Source organism: Myxine glutinosa, chromosome 9, assembly GCF_964187855.1.
Source record: "Myxine glutinosa chromosome 9, kmMyxGlut1.1, whole genome shotgun sequence".
Lineage (NCBI taxonomy): Eukaryota > Metazoa > Chordata > Myxini > Myxiniformes > Myxinidae > Myxine > Myxine glutinosa.
The window spans coordinates 138,157,350-138,178,186 of record NC_136269.1 but is presented as its reverse complement, the minus strand read 5'-3'; the positions used below and the strand labels follow the sequence as shown (position 1 = coordinate 138,178,186).

Sequence of the window (20,837 nt, the reverse complement as noted above, 5' to 3'; positions counted from 1 at the left end):
CGTTTCTTCCTTGGTTTCTTTGGTTTTGTAAATAGTTAATAAATATCTGGTATTCCTTTACTTTGGTTTCTTCTTTCCCCCGATCGCTTTAGTCCCTTCTTCCCATTGAGTACCTGTGGCACGATTCGGCCAATGCTTATTAATCGGGTTTAGTCTCTTGACAACGGCCCGAGTCGCAGCTCGCTTCGCTCAGCGCAATCCAATCACGCTGCGGCCCGGGTGGGAGTATTTCCTCGCTTACGGCCGGTGGTAGTACTTAGGTATTAAGACAAATTGGGCTTCCAACCCTACTTACCATCGACCGGGAATGACGTCATACCCCCAGGACCGGTCGGACGGCCAGCTTAACAGGACAAGGGGATTAACCCCCCCTTGCTAATGGGAGTGCCGTCCCCCGGATCCGTAACAATATGCTATATTGTTTTTCCAATTTTTTCCCAATTTTTCCAATTTTCCAATTTTCCAGTTTTTCCAAACACTATGGAATAATATTTACCGATATAAACAGTGATGTGGCTTTTTTTGAAATTCCACAAATACTGTTTAGATTTTGATGATTTGCGTGTGATATGGTTTAACGGATGTTTACATAAATCGTTTAAAATTTAAAAAGCCTTCAATTTCTGATATTTTGCCTTTTCATTTGGGCCTCAATTGAAGCCCCGCCCTTAGGGCAGGTACCGTTGCTAGTGTTTTAAAATTGCACGATCACCTTCTTTCAAATTAGTTAGCTAGTGGTGCCTGTGGCCGCTGGTTGCATCATTTTCTGGCGACACGGTTGTGTTTCTGATGCAGTGCCCTGGTACTAATTTTCCAACCTTGGAAGGATGACAGGCTGAGTCAACCCACCTGAAGTTCATGCAGCGGCATGGCAGGGGCTTGAACTCAGGACCCTAAGATCTCAAGGCAGCCACTTTAACTGGTAAGCCAACACCAGGTTAGTTAGTTAGTTCGTTAGTTAAGCCGTCATCACAGGTGCAACGACTGCTGTTCCATAATGATGATCTATCGCCACAGACTTCGATCTTGAGCCAATGTTCGTTCCTCCACCAATGACACAATTTGTCTGGCCCTGCATTCTGCCTTGATGTAGTCCATCCACCTTTTTGGTCTTGTGCATGTCCAGAATCCAGATTACTACTTTGTGATGTGATGTTTATGTTTAGCTTCATGTTTGTGATGTTTATCTTCATATCCAGATCCCTACTGCTGCTGTAAATACAACCTACGAGGATTTGCAGGTCTTCTGCAGTCTCTGTTAGCAAGACAATGTCGTCTGTAAATCGTAGGTTTGATATAACTTTGCCTAGGATGTGAACTCCTTGCGGAATATCGTGTACTAGCAAAGGTACCCGGCGTTGCCAGGCAATGCCGGGTCCCTCCTCCCACTCCCTCCGTCTCCTCTCCACTATTTCACCTCCACCCCCACTCTCTTCTCTCCCCTCTCCTCCCTCCTGTCTCTTCCCCTCTCCCCTCTCCTACCTCTCTCTACCCCCCTCCCTCTCCTACCTCTCTCCCCCCTCCCTCTCCCCCCTCCACTCTCTCCCTTCCCTCCCACTCCGCCCCCCACCCCCAATCCTAAACGATGTCAGTAACAGTGGAAATTCCACATTATGTAAACTGTGACTTCAAGACCTCAGCGATCCCCCACCTTCCCTCTCCTTCTAAATCCCCACTCTCTCCTCTCGCCCTTGACACCCACTCTCTCCTCTCCCCCTTGACACCCACTCTCTCCTCTCCCCCTTGACACCCACTCTCTCCTCTCCCCCTTGACACCCACTCTCTCCTCTCCCCCTTGACACCCACTCTCTCCTCTCCCCCTTGACACCCACTCTCTCCTCTCCCCCTTGACACCCACTCTCTCCTCTCCCCCTTGACACCCACTCTCTCCTCTCCCCCTTGACACCCACTCTCTCCTCTCCCCCTTGACACCCACTCTCTCCTCTCCACCTTGACACCTACTCTCTCCTCTCCCCCTTGACACCTACTCTCTCCTCTCCCCCTTGACACCCACTCTCTCCTCTCCCCCTTGACACCTACTCTTTCCTCTCCCCCTTGACACCCACTGTCTCCTCTCCCCCTTGACACCCACTCTCTCCTCTCCCCCCTTGACACCCACTCTCTCCTCTTCCCCTTGACACCTACTCTCTCCTCTCCACCTTGACACCTACTCTCTCCTCTCCCCCTTGACACCCACTCTCTCCTCTCCCCCTTGACACCCACTCTCTCCTCTCCCCCTTGACACCAACTCTCTCCTCTCCCCCTTGACACCCACTCTCTCTTCTCCTTCCACTCTGCCTCCCCCACCCATCAATTTCAAAAGGGGTCCTATATAGTATTACAAAAGATTTCCAAGTATAGTTACGACATAACTCCCCACTATTTCCTCTCTGACCTGGATAATGGGCGGTGCTTATGACGCTGCAGGAGAGGCGTGGCCTGTAGAATGGGCGGTGCTTATGACGCTGCAGGAGAGGCGTGGCCTGTAGAATGGGCGGCGCTTATGACCCACAGACACTAACTGAGCTTTAAATATAAGATTGCAAACAACATTACAAGTTCAAGCAGCAAGTTGAAGAGCTGGGGTGATGTCACCCATCCCTGACAGACCCCAGCTGTCGCACTGAACCATTCGGTCAGATCTCCATCCACTGTTACTACCCTCCTTAACTCCCTGTAGAGTGCCTGAAGTAGCTTGGTGATTTTAAAAGGGAGGCGGAAGAGTTTAAGTGCTCTCCATAAGCCATCTTGCCACACAGAGTCAATCGCTTTAACAAGGTCTATATAACAGCAATACACATCCTTGTTCATTTGCAGGTATTTTTCTATTATAACCCTGCTCTACATAACCCAACCCTCTCGAATAACCCTGTTCAAATGATTGTGCCAAATGTCAACACAAATGAGCAAACTCGTCATTGCAAGAACGGGTCAGCTCGGGGAAGGCTGATGCAACAGCAATGACAAATATAATAAAAATCTGATTTGCCTCCAATAACACAAAGTGTAATTTCCTTCGATACATTGTTCCTTAACTCAGAAAGCAAAGGCTTCCTCACTCAGCCCTGGGTTCAATCAGAGCGGTGGATCTCGAAGTCCTCCAGGAGAAGCAGGACATATGAAATCTAAATTCCAGAAAACAGTCCCACTAGGCCATTCTGAACTTAACCAGGCACTAGGTGATACTGTTCGTGAGATCACCAGATGAGATAATGAGACACTTGGAATAAATCCAGGTGAGTACATCAAGAAAACACACTTTGCTCCTTATTTATTCGTTATTGCGCTCAACCATAATAGTCGGGGAGGAGGGTACAAACCCACATCGAAGAAGGCACGGATGGTTTGACAGAATGTTCTCCACAGCATGTGGACTTCTCCCCTAACAGGGTGGAGAACTTTCCTACCCAGGTCGATACCTCTTCCACAACTGGTCCTGATGGCGCAAGTGTTCGAATCCTCAAGAAATGTGAGTCCTTCAGTCCCAACACCCTCTCTGCTCTCTCTCTCTCTCTTTCACAGATCCTTGGACAGGTAACTTACTCCTTGGAAAGTTGCCAACGTCACTCCTATCCATAACAAAACTTCCAAAACCGATTCCCTCAACTACAGACATGTCAGACTTCTCTGCATCAGAAAAGTCATGGAGTCCATCATCGATCTGGCTTCGAGCGCCATGTCTCTTCTCTAACAACCAGTCTGCTTTTGACTTGGCTATTCCACGTTTGATGCCGTTCTGACAATGCAGTGGATGGATTCCCCAGTGTATGGATGAAACACACGCTGATTCTTTCACACTCCGTTACTCTCAGGCCCATAATTGTTACTGGTTTTTGTGTTATTCCTCCTTTTGTATGTCCATTGTCCATCCGCCACCACATACTCTTTGGTTGTTCATAAAGCTTCCGCCCTTTATCCTTTGGCTCCTCCATGAGCCTCGACCTTGGGGCCACAAAAAGTGAACAATGCTTTTTGAGAGAAATTACATTACATACTGTATTTGCATCTACCTTTCATGACTTACGTAGGTTGGAGTTGAAACCAAAAGTGCAAGTCTAATTTGAACACCTGGATTTCAGGTTCAGAGCATTTTAAAATGCACGATGCATTTGCTCTCAATCACATATACAGGACACAGAGCATAAACGAGCATCATTTTATCTCATGAGTTGTTAGTGTTAGGGTTAGGGTTAGGGTTAGGGTTAGGGTTAGGGTTAGGGTCTTCCTCTCGACTCACTCACTCACTGACTCACTTCCTCACTCATGAATGTTTAGTACTTTCTCGGTGGGCTAGCCGAGATTCTCGAAGCCAAGTTTCCAAGAAAAATCACAAAAACGTCCATAAATGCAAATATCCATAAACAAAATGTCGGCCGGTGCAGCCTCGCTCCTGCTCGCTGAGGATCACACGACCAAAGGCAATAGCACGTCACGTGATCTTGCACAGGCACGATCGCTCGCGAAGTATGATTCGAGAGGTGTCTGTGGGTTTTTATTGTTTACGGACGATGTACAGTTTTTGTAGTTTCAGAACATATTTGAGTCAATGCGTATTTAGCCTTTACGTAAACATGATCACGTAAACGCGATCCTGCTATGTATCGTTTTTGGCCCTATCTCCCAATGGTAAAGAATCACTTTACAAAATTAAATAATTCTCATATCCAAATCCATATTCAGATCTTCACCAAAATCGAATCGAATCGTCCTTGTCAGACACCCAACCTGTCCACCAAGTTTCGTCCAAATCCTACAGAACCTTTTAAGATATCCTGCTATGTATCGTTTTTGGTCCCATCTCCCAATGGTAAAGAATCACTTTACAAAATTAAATAATTCTCATATCCAAATCCATATTCAGATCTTCACCAAAATCGAATCGAATCGTCCTTGTCAGACACCCAACCTGTCCACCAAGTTTCGTCCAAATCCTACAGAACCTTTTAAGATATCCTGTTATATATCGTTTTTGGCCCAATCTCCCAATGGTAAAGAATCACTTTAAAAATTATTGTCGCCGGATCCGAATCCGGATCGTCACCAAAATCTAATCATTTCGTCCTTGTCACATACGCTACATCACTGCCAAATATCGTCCGAATCCATCAACACTATTTTGAGATATCTTGTTCACAAACAAACAGACAAAAACCTTTGATTGCTGGAAAACCCAGATATAACTACATAGAACGCCACTCAGTGGAGCGCATACTCCCGCCGTGGGTCAAGTTGGAATAGTACGATTTCACAAAAGTTTGAGGGAGTAGTTCAGTGACAACACAACACAAGACAAGACAACACAAGACAGACAGACAGACACTGCACAGATATATATTTAGAATATATAGAAAATAATGTTTAAAAAAAACAAGGCAATTTCACTTACATTTCCGGATTCAGCGTTCAATTCTATATAAGTGAGTGTATTTTGAGGCATGTGTGACTTCAAATAAAATTGTAAGCCATGAAAAACGTTCGTTTCATTCCTTAGGGATACAACATGTAAAACTGGCCCAAACGTCAAAACAAAACTCGCTCATTTTAAGTCGTACAAGCTAATGCGACCACTCATTCTTCTGGGAAGAATCCCGTGCACATGCTTGTCACACTTATAACTCACCTAAGTCTTTATAAGTTCATCAAATACTGACACCGCGATTGACATTCGCTGAGGTAAATGTTGATATCTCTTCTGAGGTAAACAAAAAAAACAAAAAAAACAGTTTTAAAGAATTATACGTATCAAACGATACATTTTATGAAACGTGGAAACCTAATACACACGTTGGTGGTTTTAAAACGACAGAATATGTCTTTATTATAAATAAAAAAATGAACATTGAAGACGACGCTGCTAAAAAAATACACCGCTCTAACGCATAACCACGAGTTTAAACTACATTTACAACAAATATGAAAACTATTTTCATATCACAATGTTAAACATAGAATATATAGAAGATAATGTTTAAAAAAAAATGAGCCCCATCTTCCAATATTGTAAACAATCCTTCAAAAAATTCCTGGACCCGGAATAATATCCTGAGCTTCACCAAAAACTAATCAATTCTTCCTTATCCCAAGCGCAATCATCCCACCAACTTTCATCCAAATCCGTTCAGAACTTTTCCAGATATCTTGTTCACAAACACACGAACACATGAACATACGCACACACACACACACACACACACACGCACGGACACGATCGAATGCGTTACTCCCTGGCGGGAGTAAAAAACCTGCAAATCGCAAAGCCAGAATTGTTTATTTCGTCTGGGAAGCCCATGTGAGGTTTCTTCTTCTTCAGCCTCTCACAACCCTGGGTGAATATGCGATCTTTTTTTTAAAAAGTCGGAATTCTGCCAAATCTGTGTCATTCGTTTGTTAATATACCTCAGGCATTGACAAATCTGGAATTATAATTTTATCTGAGGTTCAAATTAACCCGGGAGATTGTGTCAAACGATGCCTGCAAGTCTGTACATGTGATAAATAATTAATCGTCCACAGTCGAAGACTCTTCTTCTTCATGCAATAACAACCTCTAGCTTCCAGACCGTACATCCAATCATCTTCAAATTTTGCAAACTTGTTACTCTTGAAGACTTCTACTACAGTATGAGGTTTCACGTCGATCAATGAAGTGGTTCAAGAGATATAAATGTTTTTATTATTTGCGTTTAATTAACGATATCTGCCAAACCACGTGACATATCGCAAATTCCAAAAGGACATTTTAGTACATTGATATGCTGAACAGATCTGAGAAGTTTCCCCTCAATTGGATCACCAATGAGGGAGGAGCTAGGTTTTAAAGGTTTGTGCTTAAAAACGTCATAACTCTGATACCATGTGATGCATGACGTCATGCTCGTCGACATTTTGTTCGTCATGGGTATGCGATTCTGCCTGCAAAATTTGGCCTCGATCTGTTCAGGTGTTTTGGAGAAAATTGGATTTTAGTGTTTTTCACTCAAAACAATATGGCGGCCGAACCACGTGACCTGTGACGTCATAATTACCATTAAAATATTCTTCAGACCGAGTTCCTCCTATGGTGAAAATTTGCTCTCAATCGGTCCAATTATTGCAGAGAAAATGGTTTTTAAAGGAAAACAGAAAAAAAAACCCCCAAAAAATTCTTTAAAAATTCCTGGATCCGGAATAATATCCTGAGCTTCACCAAAAACTAATCAATTCTTCCTTATCCCAAGGGCAATCATCCCACCAACTTTCATCCAAATCCGTTCAGAACTTTTCCAGATATCTTGTTCACAAACACACACACACACACACGAACACACATATACACACACACACACACACACACACACACACACACACACACACACACACACACACACACACACACACACACACACACACACACACACACACACACACACGGACGGACACGAGCGAATGCATTACTCCCTGGCGGGAGTAACTAGAATGCCACTCAGTAGAGCGCATACTCCCGCCGTGGGTCACTTTGGAATAATACATTTTGTTTAACATCCCCTCTCCCCAAAACAATAAATGAACAAGTACAAAAAGTTTTAATTAAAACAAAAGCCGCGTCGATGTTACACAATGCCTCGATGCAGCTGTGCCTATAACGTCGATGTTATAGGCACAGGACATTCCTATTGATTCGATTACTTGATGTTATTTTTGTGCAAAGTGAAAATATATCTCGGCAATTTCCCGTGTGTGGCGACGAATTTTTAATATATCTCGGCATTTTCCCGTCTGTTATTTCAGGCGGTGTATGACTGACCATGCCGCGATTTAAAAAAATATATATCTCGGCAATTTCCCGTATGTGGCGACACGTGAACGAAGCTATGCTCCTCTCTCCACATTATTGTGACGACGTATAAATTAAATATTTCATCGTGACGATTGTCATCAAATGGACGAATTTTTAATATATCTCGGCATGTTGCCGTCTGTTATTTCGGGCGGTGTATGACTGACCATGCCGCGATTTAAACAAAATATATATATCTCGGCATTTTCCCGTCTCTTATTTCGGGCGCTGTATGACTGACCATGCCGCGATTTAAACAAAATATATATATCTCGGCATTTTCCCATCTCTTATTTCGGGCGGTGTATGACTGACCATGCCGCGATTTAAACAAAATATATATATCTCGGCATTTTCCCGTCTCTTATTTCGGGCGGTGTATGACTGACCATGCCGCGATTTAAACAAAATATATATATCTCGGCATTTTCCCGTCTCTTATTTCGGGCGGTGTATGACTGACCATGCCGCGATTTAAAAAAAATATATCTCAATGGACTTGAAGTTACAGGCCTTTGAGAATTCATTTCGTTCTATAAAGGGCAACTTTAATCGGATTTTCTTCCCGTTTTTTTTCAATCGAGTCTAAAACTATGTTAGCGACTGTGAAAAATGAAATGATATATCGAATTTGATTTGAAATAAAACTGTGTGAGAGAGGAAGACACCACGGGCCTACAAAACAGGCCTCAAAGCTATGCGAGTTAATAAAATGGTGGATATTTGTTTATATGAAGCCTCTCCCACAATGGGTGGAGCTATGGTTCCCAGAATGGGTGGAGCTTTGAGGTTTTGTCTTCTCTGCAAGAACAAGAAGAAGAAGAAGAACAAGAATAAGAAGAACAACAACAACAGCAGAGGGCACTCTATGACCAGCGTCTTGCGACGCGGCTAAAAAGAAAGTAGGCCCTAACTGTCAGAGAATTTATTTTGATATATCTCGGAATTTTGTCACAATATACATTTTAAATACGAACAAAATGCATTTGTTCACCGTATAAGACTTTATTCCAGACGATTTAAAAGACTTGAATAAGTAAGGGGAAAGAAATATTCAACCCAGACAGGATTTGAACCCACAATCCCCAGCTTGGTAGTCTGATGCTTTATGCATTTATTTATGTATATATATTTATACATAAATCCGAATCGAATCCCGATCGATCGCGAAATGAACGCCAGGGAAGTTGACTCAGCCTGTCATCCTTCCGAGGTCGGCAAATTGAGTACCAGCTTGCTGGGATGAATGATCCCGGTGTGTACCCCTGTTTAGAATAGGTACACCGTATACCTGCGCATCGTAGGAGGCGACCAAGGGTTGGCGTCAGGAAGGGCATCCGGCCATAAAAACATTGCCTCAAACAGGGAACCATGATTGTCATGGGGCCCGCAAGGCTAACCCCCGCTCGAGCGGGGAAAATGGCCTTAAAAACGAACATTCATTCATTCATTCATTCATATATATATATTTAATTTTAAAGCAAAAACTATCGCACTTAGATGGAATTTATTTTGGAAGCCATTAAATAGACCTATTGACTGATGTATATTCCAAGTTTCAGCTTGTTTCAATGTATAGTCCTTGAGATATGAGAGCCAACACATTTTAGGCGAACAGACGGACGGACGGACAGACACCAACGTGATTTCGAGGGTTTTCTAAATAAAACTCAAGAATGCATAAACGGACGTGGCTGAAATTTGGAAAATATTACCTCAACGTACAAAGCATTTACTTCTGAAATTTGCAGCTGATTTCGTCCAGTAGAAGCTGAGAAACGTATTATTTTCAGTCCCCATGTAAAAGTCCTTCGGGTCCGCTCGAGCAAGGAGGCTTGCTTCGATCACTCCACAGCATCGAAGTCCTTTCCAAGGGTGTGGTGCTGACCGGGCCGCCGTGGTGCTGACCAGGCAAATGTGGTGTAGTGCTGAACGGGCCGACGTGGTGTGGTGCTGACCGGGCCGCCGTGGTGTGGTGCTGACCGGGCTGACGTGGTGTGGTGCTGACCGGGCTGACATGGTGTGGTGCTGACTGGGCCGACGTGGTGTGGTGCTGACCGGGCCGACGTGGTGTGGTGCTGACCGGGCCGCCGTGGTGTGGTGCTGACCGGGCCGCCGTGGTGTGGTGCTGACCGGGCCGCCGTGGTGTGGTGCTGACCGGCCGACGTGGTGGGGTGCTGACCGGGCCGACGTGGTGTGGTGCTGACCGGGCCGCCGTGGCGTGGTGCTGACGGGGCCCCCGCAGCCGTGATGCCCCCGTCCCCCATCCACCCCCCACCCCCCCCCCTCCCCCTCCCTCCCCAGAATTTCCATGTTTTAAATGTTTCCCAGTGCGTACCCTGGATTAGAATAGGTACACCGTAACCCTGCATGTCATAAGAGACGACCAAGATGGTTGGCGTCAGGAAGGGCATGCGGCCATAAAAACATTGTCTCAAAAAAAAGAACCATGACAATAATTACAACTACATATGGGCAGGGTCCAGCCCGAAGTAGAGATCGGTTTCTGAGGTTTGGGACATGGAATATAGGGACAATGACAGGGAGATCAGGAGAAGTGGTGGAAGTATTGGTCAGAAGAAGAGTGGACATATGTTGTGTGCAAGAGACGAAATGGAAGGGAAGTGGTGTGAGAATGGTGAAGGGTAGGCAGGGTCAGAAATACAAGTTTGTGTGGCAAGGGTGCCAGGAGGGCGTGAATGGTGTTGGTGCCCTGTTTTCTGAGGAGTTTGTAGACAGTGTAGTGAGTGTGACTAGAGTGAGTGATAGGTTGACGATGGTGAAAATGATGATTGGAAAGCTCTTGGTGAACGTCATCTCGGGATATGCTCCGCAGGTTGGTCGGAGAGATGAAGAGAAGGACAAGTTCTGGTATGCGATAGAGAAGCTGATTGAAAACGTGAAAGATGAGGAAGTTGTTGTGGTTGGAGGAGACCTAAATGGACATGTGGGAAGGAGTATGGATGCTTTTGAGGGAGTTCATGGGGGTAACGGATATGGTGTGAGAAATGGAGAAGGTGAAAGGATTTTGGAGTTTGCTGATGGAGCTGATTTGTTGATTTGTAATACTCAGTTCCAGAAAGAGGATAATAAGCTTGTTACATACATGTCAGGTTGGTCGACGACAACCGTTGACTACCTGATGGTACGTAGGCGAGATAGCGGGCACCTCCGGGACACAAAGGTGATCCCGGGGGAGGAGGCTGTTTCACAGCACCACTTGGTTGTCTGCGACATAAGGGTGAAAGGTGCGAGGAGAGCTCGGCGGGTGAAGTACCAACCGAGAATGAAGGTGTGGAGGTTGAAAGAGGTGACAGTAAGGGAGGCATTAAAAGAGAGGCTGAGTAGGGTAGAGGATGATGTGGTTGAGCTTGAAAGTGGTTGGATGTCAATGAAAGCTAGTCTCTTGGGAGCCGTTGGTGAGGTATGTGGATGGACAAAAGGACCACCGAGGCACTCGGAAACATGGTGGTGGGATGATGAAGTTGGAAAGAGGGTTAACGAGAAGAGGAAGAAGTTCAAGGAGTGGCAGAAGGCGAAGGGTACGGGAGCAGAAACAGCAGAGCATGAAAGTTATAAGGCAGCCAAGAAGGCTGCAAAGAAAGAGGTAGCAAAGGCACAGGAGTCATGTAGGAAAATGTTCGGAGAACGCTTGGATTCGGAAGAGGATCAGAGAGCAGTATTCAGGATTGCAAAGCAGATAGCGAAAGAGAGGTGTGATGTGATGGGGGTGAGTTGCTTGAAGGATGAAGTGGGACAAATCGTTGTGGACCCAGATGGAATTAAAGGAAGATGGAAAAGATACAGTATATGGAAATGCTGTTGAATACAGAGAATGAATGGGATGGCAGCATAGAGAGTAACCCAGTTTTAGGACTGGCAGAGAAGATAACTGAGAAGGAAGTTGAGGAAGCGATAAAAGCAATGAAGAGTAGAAAAGCGGGAGGGCCGACGGGAGTTGTGGGAGATATGTTGAAGGCAGCAGGAAGTTGGGGTGTGAAGAGAATGACAGAGATCTGTAATCTGGCGGTGAAAGAAGGCCACATTCCAGTGGATTGGGAACTGAGTACCTCGTCCCTCTATACAAGGGGAAAGGTGACCCTCTAGAGAGTGGCTCGTACCATGCGATAAAGTTATTGGAGCATGGAATGAAGGTATTGGAAAGGGTGTTGGAGAGGAGGATAAGGAAGAAAGTGAAGGTCGACAAAATGCAGTTTGGATTTATGCCAGGAAGTGGGATGACAGACGCGCTTTTTATTGTGAGGCAGTTGCAGGAGAAGTACATGGAGAAGAGGAAGAAGTTGTTTCTTGGGTTTGTTGATCTGGAAAAAGCATTCGATAGGGTTTCACCCAAAGTATTGACATGGGCAATGAGGAAGTTAGGAGTGGAGGAATGGTTGATCAGAGTAGTGATGTCAATGTACAAAAGAGCGCGCACAGCTGTAAGGACGAAGGACGGGAACAGTGGTGAGTTTGAGGTGAAGGTGGGAGTGCATCAGGGGTCGGTACTAAGTCCATTACTATTTGTAGCTGTGATGGAGGTGCTGGCTCAGAACGTAAAGGAGGGTTTACCGTGGGAGTTGTTGTATGCAGATGATCTGGTGTTGATTGCGGAAAGTATGGATGGACTGAAGGAAAAGATGAACAAGTGGAAGGAATGTATGGAGACAAAAGGTCTGAAGGTGAATATCGGAAAGACGAAGGTGATGGCAAGTGGTAAAGCATGTGGTGCGGTGGAAAGAACTGGGAAGTGGCCGTGTGCTGTGTGCACGAAGGGTGTCGGAGTGAATTCCATTCAATGTACAATGTGCGCTGAGTGGGTTCAACAAAAATGTAGTGGTCTGAGAGGGTCATTAACCAGTGTGGCAGCTACATTCAAATGTAAGGTGTGCACAGAGGGAGCTGCAGATGGAGGAAATGTTGAGTTGGATCTTGGAGACGGCGTGAAGCTGGAAGGTGTGAAAACATTTTGCTACCTAGGAGACATGCTGAATGGAGAAGGTGGATCAGACTCGGCAACGGTTGCTCGAGTGAGATGTGCATGGAAAAAGTTTCGGGAACTGAGTGGCATGCTGATGAGGAGGGGAGTGTCGTTGAAGCTGAAGGGAAAGGTGTATGCTGCATGTGTGAGAAGTGTTATGATTTCTGGGAGCGAGACATGGGTAATGAACGTAGAGCAGCAACGAAGGTTGGAAAGGGTGGAAATGCGAATGGTTCGATGGATGTGCGGAGTATCGTTGAGAGAGAGGAAGACAAATGATGAATTGCGAAAGATAATGGGAATAGAGCCTGTGATTGATGCTGTGAAGAGGAACAAGTTGAGATGGTTTGGTCATGTGTTGAGGAAGGATGAAAGTGACTGGTTAAGAAGAGTGATGGAAATGAATGTAGAAGGAAGTAGAAGACGGGGAAGACCGAGAAAGCCTTGGCTAAAGATAGTGGAAGAAGAAATGCGGCAAGGGGGTTAACAAGGAGAGATGCAGAAAATAGGGCAAGATGGAGAAGATTGTCATGGGGACCGCAAGGCTAACCCCCGCTCTAGCAGGGAAAATGGCCTTAAAATGCATGTTGTTGTTGTTGTTGTATGTAAAAGCTGCATACAGAGAGCCGATCCCTCATATAAAGGGGGCAGGGGGTGCTTTGCCCCTGCCTTTGATACTTCAATTGAAATAAAATAATGATTTTAAAGAATGTTTGAAAAAATTCTCGAAGTTTAGCGCTATTGAAGCAGTCTTATACGTCACCTTATTTAAAACGTCCAAGTACTGCAAAAAGGAAGGATTTTGGAAGTGACAATAAGGTGACTTGTGTTCTGCAGTGTTCATATACAAACAACAACAAACAACATGCATTTTAAGGCCATTTTCCCTGCTAGAGCGGGGGTTAGCCCGCTCATATATATAATTAAATTTAAATAAAACAAAAATCGTACAAATAAATAAATTCTGGAATTTACCGCTGTTGGTGCAGCGTCTTTTACATCATCCTATCTAACAAGTTTTATCGATTAGTTCTTCCTGCGTGTTGTTTGTGTCCTTTATAATGTCCTTAAAAACAGCAAGTTTCCTGCTTGGAATGATTTTCAATTTTGTTTGATTGCCAGGCAGGGGGACGGAGTAAAAAATATTACCTTACACCAATATGCGCATGCGTGATCTGTTTCCTGAGCTTATATTTACTATGTCTGCACATAGAATGGACTGCAAGCATGCAGTATCTGCTTACAGTCTGTAAGCACGCCCCACTAGTATTCTATAAAGTCATATAACCATTCAGTGATGGAAAAATGCGATGTTGTTCGAATTTAATTTATTTTCATTGGGATATTTTAAAATTTGAGCTCATAATTAACATTGAGAAAGCACTGCTTTACATCATGATCATGGGACGACGTCCACAATGGCTTATACTAACTAAGAGACCACTCAAGTATATGCAGCCAGCTTCAAGATCTGTGGGTAAAATGAGACTCAGCAAAACAAAGAGATCCTGAGCTTTCGTGGCGGTCAGAGGGAGAATTCCCAAGGCAGCTGTGGACTTACAGTCCTGAAAATTATAGATAATGTGAAACGTTATCTTTTATTCCAGCAACAAACTGAGCCTGTCTTGTAAGTCATGTGACGTGAGCACTGGACCATCCCTGAACATCCTCACAGAGTTCTCGTCAAATCTCATGGAATGTTTTCGTCGTGGGCTGCAAGTCGTAAAGTGTAAGACGTGAGCCGTGATGATGGTGAGTGATGGTCAAAGCAGTGATGGTGTAAGCAAATAGATGGTCAAAGCACTGATGATGTAAGCAAAGAGATGGTCAAGGCAGTGATGATGTAAGCAAAGAGATGGTAAAAGCACTGATGATGTAAGCATTGATGGTGTAAGCAATGGAATGTGATGCTGTAAGCAATTGGGTGATGTGAGCAGTGGTTGTGTAAGCTCTTGAATGGTGTATGCAGTGATGGTGTAAGCAAATAGATGGTCAAAGCAGTGATAATGTAAGCAAAGATGGTCAAAGCAGTGATAATGTAAGCAAATAGATGGTCAAAGCAGTGATGATGTAAGCAAAGAGATGGTCAAAGCACTGATGATGTAAGCAAAGAGATGGTCAAGGCAGTGATGATGTAAGCAAAGAGATGGTAAAAGCACTGATGATGTAAGCATTGATGGTGTAAGCAATGGAATGTGATGCTGTAAGCAATTGGGTGATGTGAGCAGTGGTTGTGTAAGCTCTTGAATGGTGTATGCAGTGATGGTGTAAGCAAATAGCTGGTCAAAGCAGTGATGGTGTAAGCAGTGATGGTGTAAGCAAATAGATGGTCAAAGCACTGATGATGTAAGCAAAGAGATAGTCAAAGCAGTGATGATATAAGCAAAGAGATGGTCAAAGCAGTGATGATGTCAGCAGTGATGGTGTAAGCAATGGAATGTTATGATGTTAGCAACGGGGTGATGTAAGCAGTGATTGTGTAAGCTCTGGGATGGTGTATGCAGTAATGGTGTAAGCAAATATATTGTCAAAGCAGTGATGATGTAAGCAGTGCTGGTGTAAGCAATGGAATGTGATAATGTAAGCAATGAGGTTATGTGAGCAGTGATTGTGTAAGCTCTTGGATGGTGCATGCAGTGATGGTGTAAGCAATAAAATTGTGATGGTGTAAGCAACTGGGTGATGTAAGGAATGCTTTGTGTAAGCTTGGGGTGGTGTATGCAGTGATGGTGTAAGCAACTGATTGTTGTAAGGAATTGGAGGAGTGATGGTGTAAGCAACGGGATGGTGTAAACATTGATGCTGTAAGCAATTGGTTGTTGTAAGGAATGGGAGGATTGGTGGTGTAAGCAACGGGATGTAATTATACCATGGTGTAAACACAACAACTATCCGTGAGCTGTGAGCACAATCCATGAGCCAGTACACGTGTGAACCTTTAAGCTTGCATGCATTTACGGAACTTGATGAATAGAAATGGGAGAGACTCTTTCTACACCTTACACCTTACAGGAACAACACACTTTACAGGTGATGACCAAATTGAACGAATCAGACACATATCTACACACCTACCAAATTGATATAACACGTATCATTCTGATAACATCACATAAATCTGTGATTGACGAAGCTTTGTGGCACTGACATGAGTTTCAATCAGGAAATTGCAACGAAAGATACTAAAGGTCACGTGAGGCTTTTTGGATTTCTGCAATGTTGGCACGTGGCCCACAATAATGGGATCCCAGGTTCAAATCCCATTGTTATACCCAGGTGATTTAGCTCATGAGACTGGGATCCCAGGTTCAAATACCATAGTTATACCATGTTGATTTAGCTCATGAGACTGGGATCCCAGGTTCAAATACCATAGTTATACCATGTTGATTTAGCTCACCAGACTGGGATCTCAGGTTCAAATCCCATTGTTATACCATGTTGATTTAGCTCACCAGACTGGGATCTCAGGTTCAAATCCCATTGTTATACCATGTTGATTTAGCTCACCAGACTGGGATCCCAGGTTCAAATACCATAGTTATACCATGTTGATTTAGCTCACCAGACTGGGATCACAGGTTCAAATCCCATTGTTATACCATGTTGATTTAGCTCACCAGACTGGGATCTCAGGTTCAAATCCCATTGTTATACCATGTTGATTTAGCTCACCAGACTGGGATCCCAGGTTCAAATACCATAGTTATACCATGTTGATTTAGCTCACCAGACTGGGATCACAGGTTCAAATCCCATTGTTATACCATGTTGATTTAGCTCACCAGACTGGGATCCCAGGTTCAAATACCATAATTATACCATGTTGATTTAGCTCATGATAATGGGATCACAGTTCAAATTCCATAGTTATACCATGTTGATTTAGCTCACCAGACTGGGATCACAGGTTCAAATCCCATTGTTATACCATGTTGATTTAGCTCACCAGACTGGGATCACAGGTTCAAATCCCATTGTTATACCACGTTGATTTAGCTCACCAGACTGGGATCTCAGGTTCAAATCCCATTGTTATACCATGTTGATTTAGCTCACCAGACTGGGATCTCAGGTTCAAATCCCATTGTTATACCATGTTGATTTAGCTCATGATAATGGGATCACAGGTTCAAATCCCATTGTTATACCATGTTGATTTAGCTCACCAGACTGGGATCTCAGGTTCAAATCCCATTGTTATACCATGTTGATTTAGCTCACTAGACTGGGATCTCAGGTTCAAATCCCATTGTTATACCATGTTGATTTAGCTCACCAGACTGGGATCACAGGTTCAAATCCCATTGTTATACCATGTTCATTTAGCTCACCAGACTGGGATCTCAGGTTCAAATCCCATTGTTATACCATGTTGATGTAGCTCACTAGACTGGGATCCCAGGTTCAAATCCCATTGTTATACCACGTTGATTTAGCTCATGAGACTGGGATCCCAGGTTCAAATCCCATTGTTATACCATGTTGATTTAGGTGACGAGGCTGGGATCCCAGGTTCAAATCCCATTATTATACCCAGGTGATATAGCTCATGATACTGGGATCCCAGGTTCAAATCCCATTGTTATACCCAGGTGATATAGCTCATGATACTGGGATCCCAGGTTCAAATCCCATTGTTATACCATGTTGATTTAGCTCATGATACTGGGATCCCAGGTTCAAATCCCATTGTTTTCCCCAGGTGATATAGTTCACTGGACTGGGATCCCAGGTTCAAATCCCATTGTTATACCCAGGTGATATAACTCATGATACTGGGATCCCAGGTTCAAATCCCATTGTTATACCCAGGTGATATAGTTCACTAGACTGGGATCCCAGGTTCAAATCCCATTGTTATACCATGTTGATTTAGCTCACCAGACTGGGATCCCAGGTTCAAATCCCATTGTTATACCATGTTGATTTAGCTCACCAGACTGGGATCTCAGGTTCAAATCCCATTGTTATACCATGTTGATTTAGCTCACCAGACTGGGATCCCAGGTTCAAATCCATAGTTATACCATGTTGATTTAGCTCACCAGACTGGGATCCCAGGTTCAAATCCCATTGTTATACCATGTTGATTTAGCTCACCAGACTGGGATCTCAGGTTCAAATCCCATTGTTATACCATGTTGATTTAGCTCACCAGACTGGGATCTCAGGTTCAAATCCCATTGTTATACCATGTTGATGTAGCTCACTAGACTGGGATCCCAGGTTCAAATCCCATTGTTATACCACGTTGATTTAGCTCATGAGACTGGGATCTCAGGTTCAAATCCCATTGTTATACCATGTTGATTTAGCTCACCAGACTGGGATCCCAGGTTCAAATACATAGTTATACCATGTTGATTTAGCTCACCAGACTGGGATCCCAGGTTCAAATCCCATTGTTATACCATGTTGATTTAGCTCACCAGACTGGGATCTCAGGTTCAAATCCCATTGTTATACCATGTTGATTTAGCTCACCAGACTGGGATCTCAGGTTCAAATCCCATTGTTATACCATGTTGATGTAGCTCACTAGACTGGGATCCCAGGTTCAAATCCCATTGTTAGACCATGTTGATTTAGCTGACGAGACTGGGATCCCAGGTTCAAATCCCATTATTATACCCAGGTGATATAGCTCATGATACTGGGATCCCAGGTTCAAATCCCATTGTTATACCATGTTGATTTAGCTCATGATACCTGGATCCCAGGTTCAAATCCCATTGTTATACCCAGGTGATATAGCTCATGATACTGGGATCCCAGGTTCAAATCCCATTGTTATACCATGTTGATTTAGCTCATGATACCTGGATCCCAGGTTCAAATCCCATTGTTATACCCAGGTGATATAGCTCATGAGACTGGGATCCCAGATTCAAATCCCATTGTTATACCCAGATGATATAGCTCATGAGACTGGGATCCCAGGTTCAAATCCCATTGTTATACCCAGGTGATATAGCTCATGAGACTGGGATCCCAGGTTCAAATCCCATTGTTATACCCAGGTGATATAGCTCAGGAGACTGGGATCCCAGGTTCAAATCCCATTGTTATACCCAGGTGATATAGCTCATGATACTGGGATCCCAGGTTCAAATCCCATTGTTATACCCAGGTGATATAGCTCATGAGACTGGGATCCCAGGTTCAAATCCCATTGTTATACCCAGGTGATATAGCTCATGAGACTGGGATCCCAGGTTCAAATTCCATAGTTATAGCCAGGTGATATAGCTCATGAGACTGGGAGCCCAGGTTCAAATCCCATTGTTATACCCAGGTGATATAGCTCATGAGACTGGGATCCCAGATTCAAATCCCATTGTTATACCCAGGTGATAGAGCTCATGAGACTGGGATCCCAGATTCAAATCCCATTGTTATACCCAGGTGATTAAGCTCACCAGACTGGGATCCCAGGTTCAAATCCCATTGTTATACCCAGGTGATATAGCTCATGATACTAGGATCCCAGGTTCAAATCCCATTGTTATACTGTGTTTCCAGTCCATAATATGGAAAGGGATTGATTGTTTAGAGCTTAGACAATCACAAAGGGCTGTCGAGAATACAATAATAACGACAACAAAGAGATTCATTTGCTCTGATGAACAAATCATTATGATTAGATCGAGCAAACATTGGTCCTTCAGCAAAATGGGATTGTATACATTATGCTGATTATCAATAATAATTACCATCATATTGCGTAACTGTCACGGGAAGTATCAAATGTCATACAACAATGATAATCACCAACATGATCATCGCCATTATTATGATAATCATTCCAATAATCATCACGATCATAATCATTACGATTATTGTAAAGAATTTGACCCGCTGCTGGCAATCATTGCCCCTGTGCCTCTGATGCGGTGCCTCGTGCACATCAGGGACAGGATCGTGCAACTTGGCCAGGTACAGGCACACAATGGCTTACTATTTTCGAGAGCCATCATTGGATGTGTAACGTCCACCAGGGAATTCTGGCAGATGGGATACCCAAAGGATACCCTACCTATGAGATACACCTGTCTACCTGTCACCTGTCTATCTGGTCTACCTGTCACCAGGTTTACCTGTGTGATACCTGTGAGATACCAGGGCAGCGGTTTTCAGTCGGGTCGGGAATCGAACCCGGACAAATGATGTCGAAGGTAAACTCAGAAAAGATCGTTCATAGATGAGTACGTACCTTCCACACTATCCTGAATTATTTATCAATCACTATAATGATCATAAATAATACTGTCGCCATTGTCAGGATCACTACAATATTCGTCATTATCATCAGCACAACCCAAGATGTCACAATCACAATCAGTAGTTCCTCAATTGTCTCAAATCAAACGAAAAACTGTTCCACACTGATTGATGTACACACATTATATATTCATAATCATAATCACAATTATCATTGTGCACAGCCATTGTGGAACCCTTTTGAGACACCCTTGGCTCATGGGTGATGACAAATCGGATTACCAAGGTGGTGCAAATCAATTGTGTCGAATGGATGAGCTGGACATGAGTGCGCTCTAAACACGACAGCAAGGTGAGCAAGGTGAGCCCAGGTGCAAGGTGAGCCCAGGTGTAAGGTGAGCCCAGGTGCAATTTACCAAGAGCAGGAGAAATGAGAGGACGCTCCGCGGACGAGGCCGAGGAATCATTGCGCTTGCTGAGCCGCCAATCGCTCCACGGGTTCTGAGGTCCCGGTGAGAAGAGAAGTCGGGAGGATGGAAGAGGGGGTGGGGCCAAGATGGGCCACGCCCTAAATGCGGGGATGGGAGGTAGGGGACTTGGGGATAAAGTGATCAGAATCGCTGTGTTGGGAAAATTGAGTGGGGGATATGAGTAGGAGGAGCCTCAATATGATGGGGAGTGGGAGGGGTAGAGGGAAGACGAGAAGGGGGGGTGGGGGGGAGGGGGTACTCAGGGCATGGGGTATAATATTAAAGGGATGCCATATTGGAGGGATACTGCAGAGAGGATGGATTTTATCAGAAAAGCTGAGTTGGG

At 44.2% G+C, this 20,837-nt stretch overlaps 1 protein-coding gene across 1 annotated transcript in view; it reads right to left on the bottom strand.

Annotated features, from left to right (window-relative positions):
• LOC137414361 (cadherin-13-like) overlaps positions 1-20,603 on the bottom strand; it is a 98,622-nt gene extending 78,019 nt beyond the window's left edge. Inside the window, exon 1 of the mRNA XM_068099872.2 lies at positions 20,438-20,603. Within this exon, the coding sequence (XP_067955973.2) occupies positions 20,438-20,488 (51 nt within the window). The 5' untranslated portion in view covers positions 20,489-20,603. The remainder of the gene's footprint in view (positions 1-20,437) is intronic.
• Positions 20,604-20,837: the final 234 nt, after the last annotated feature.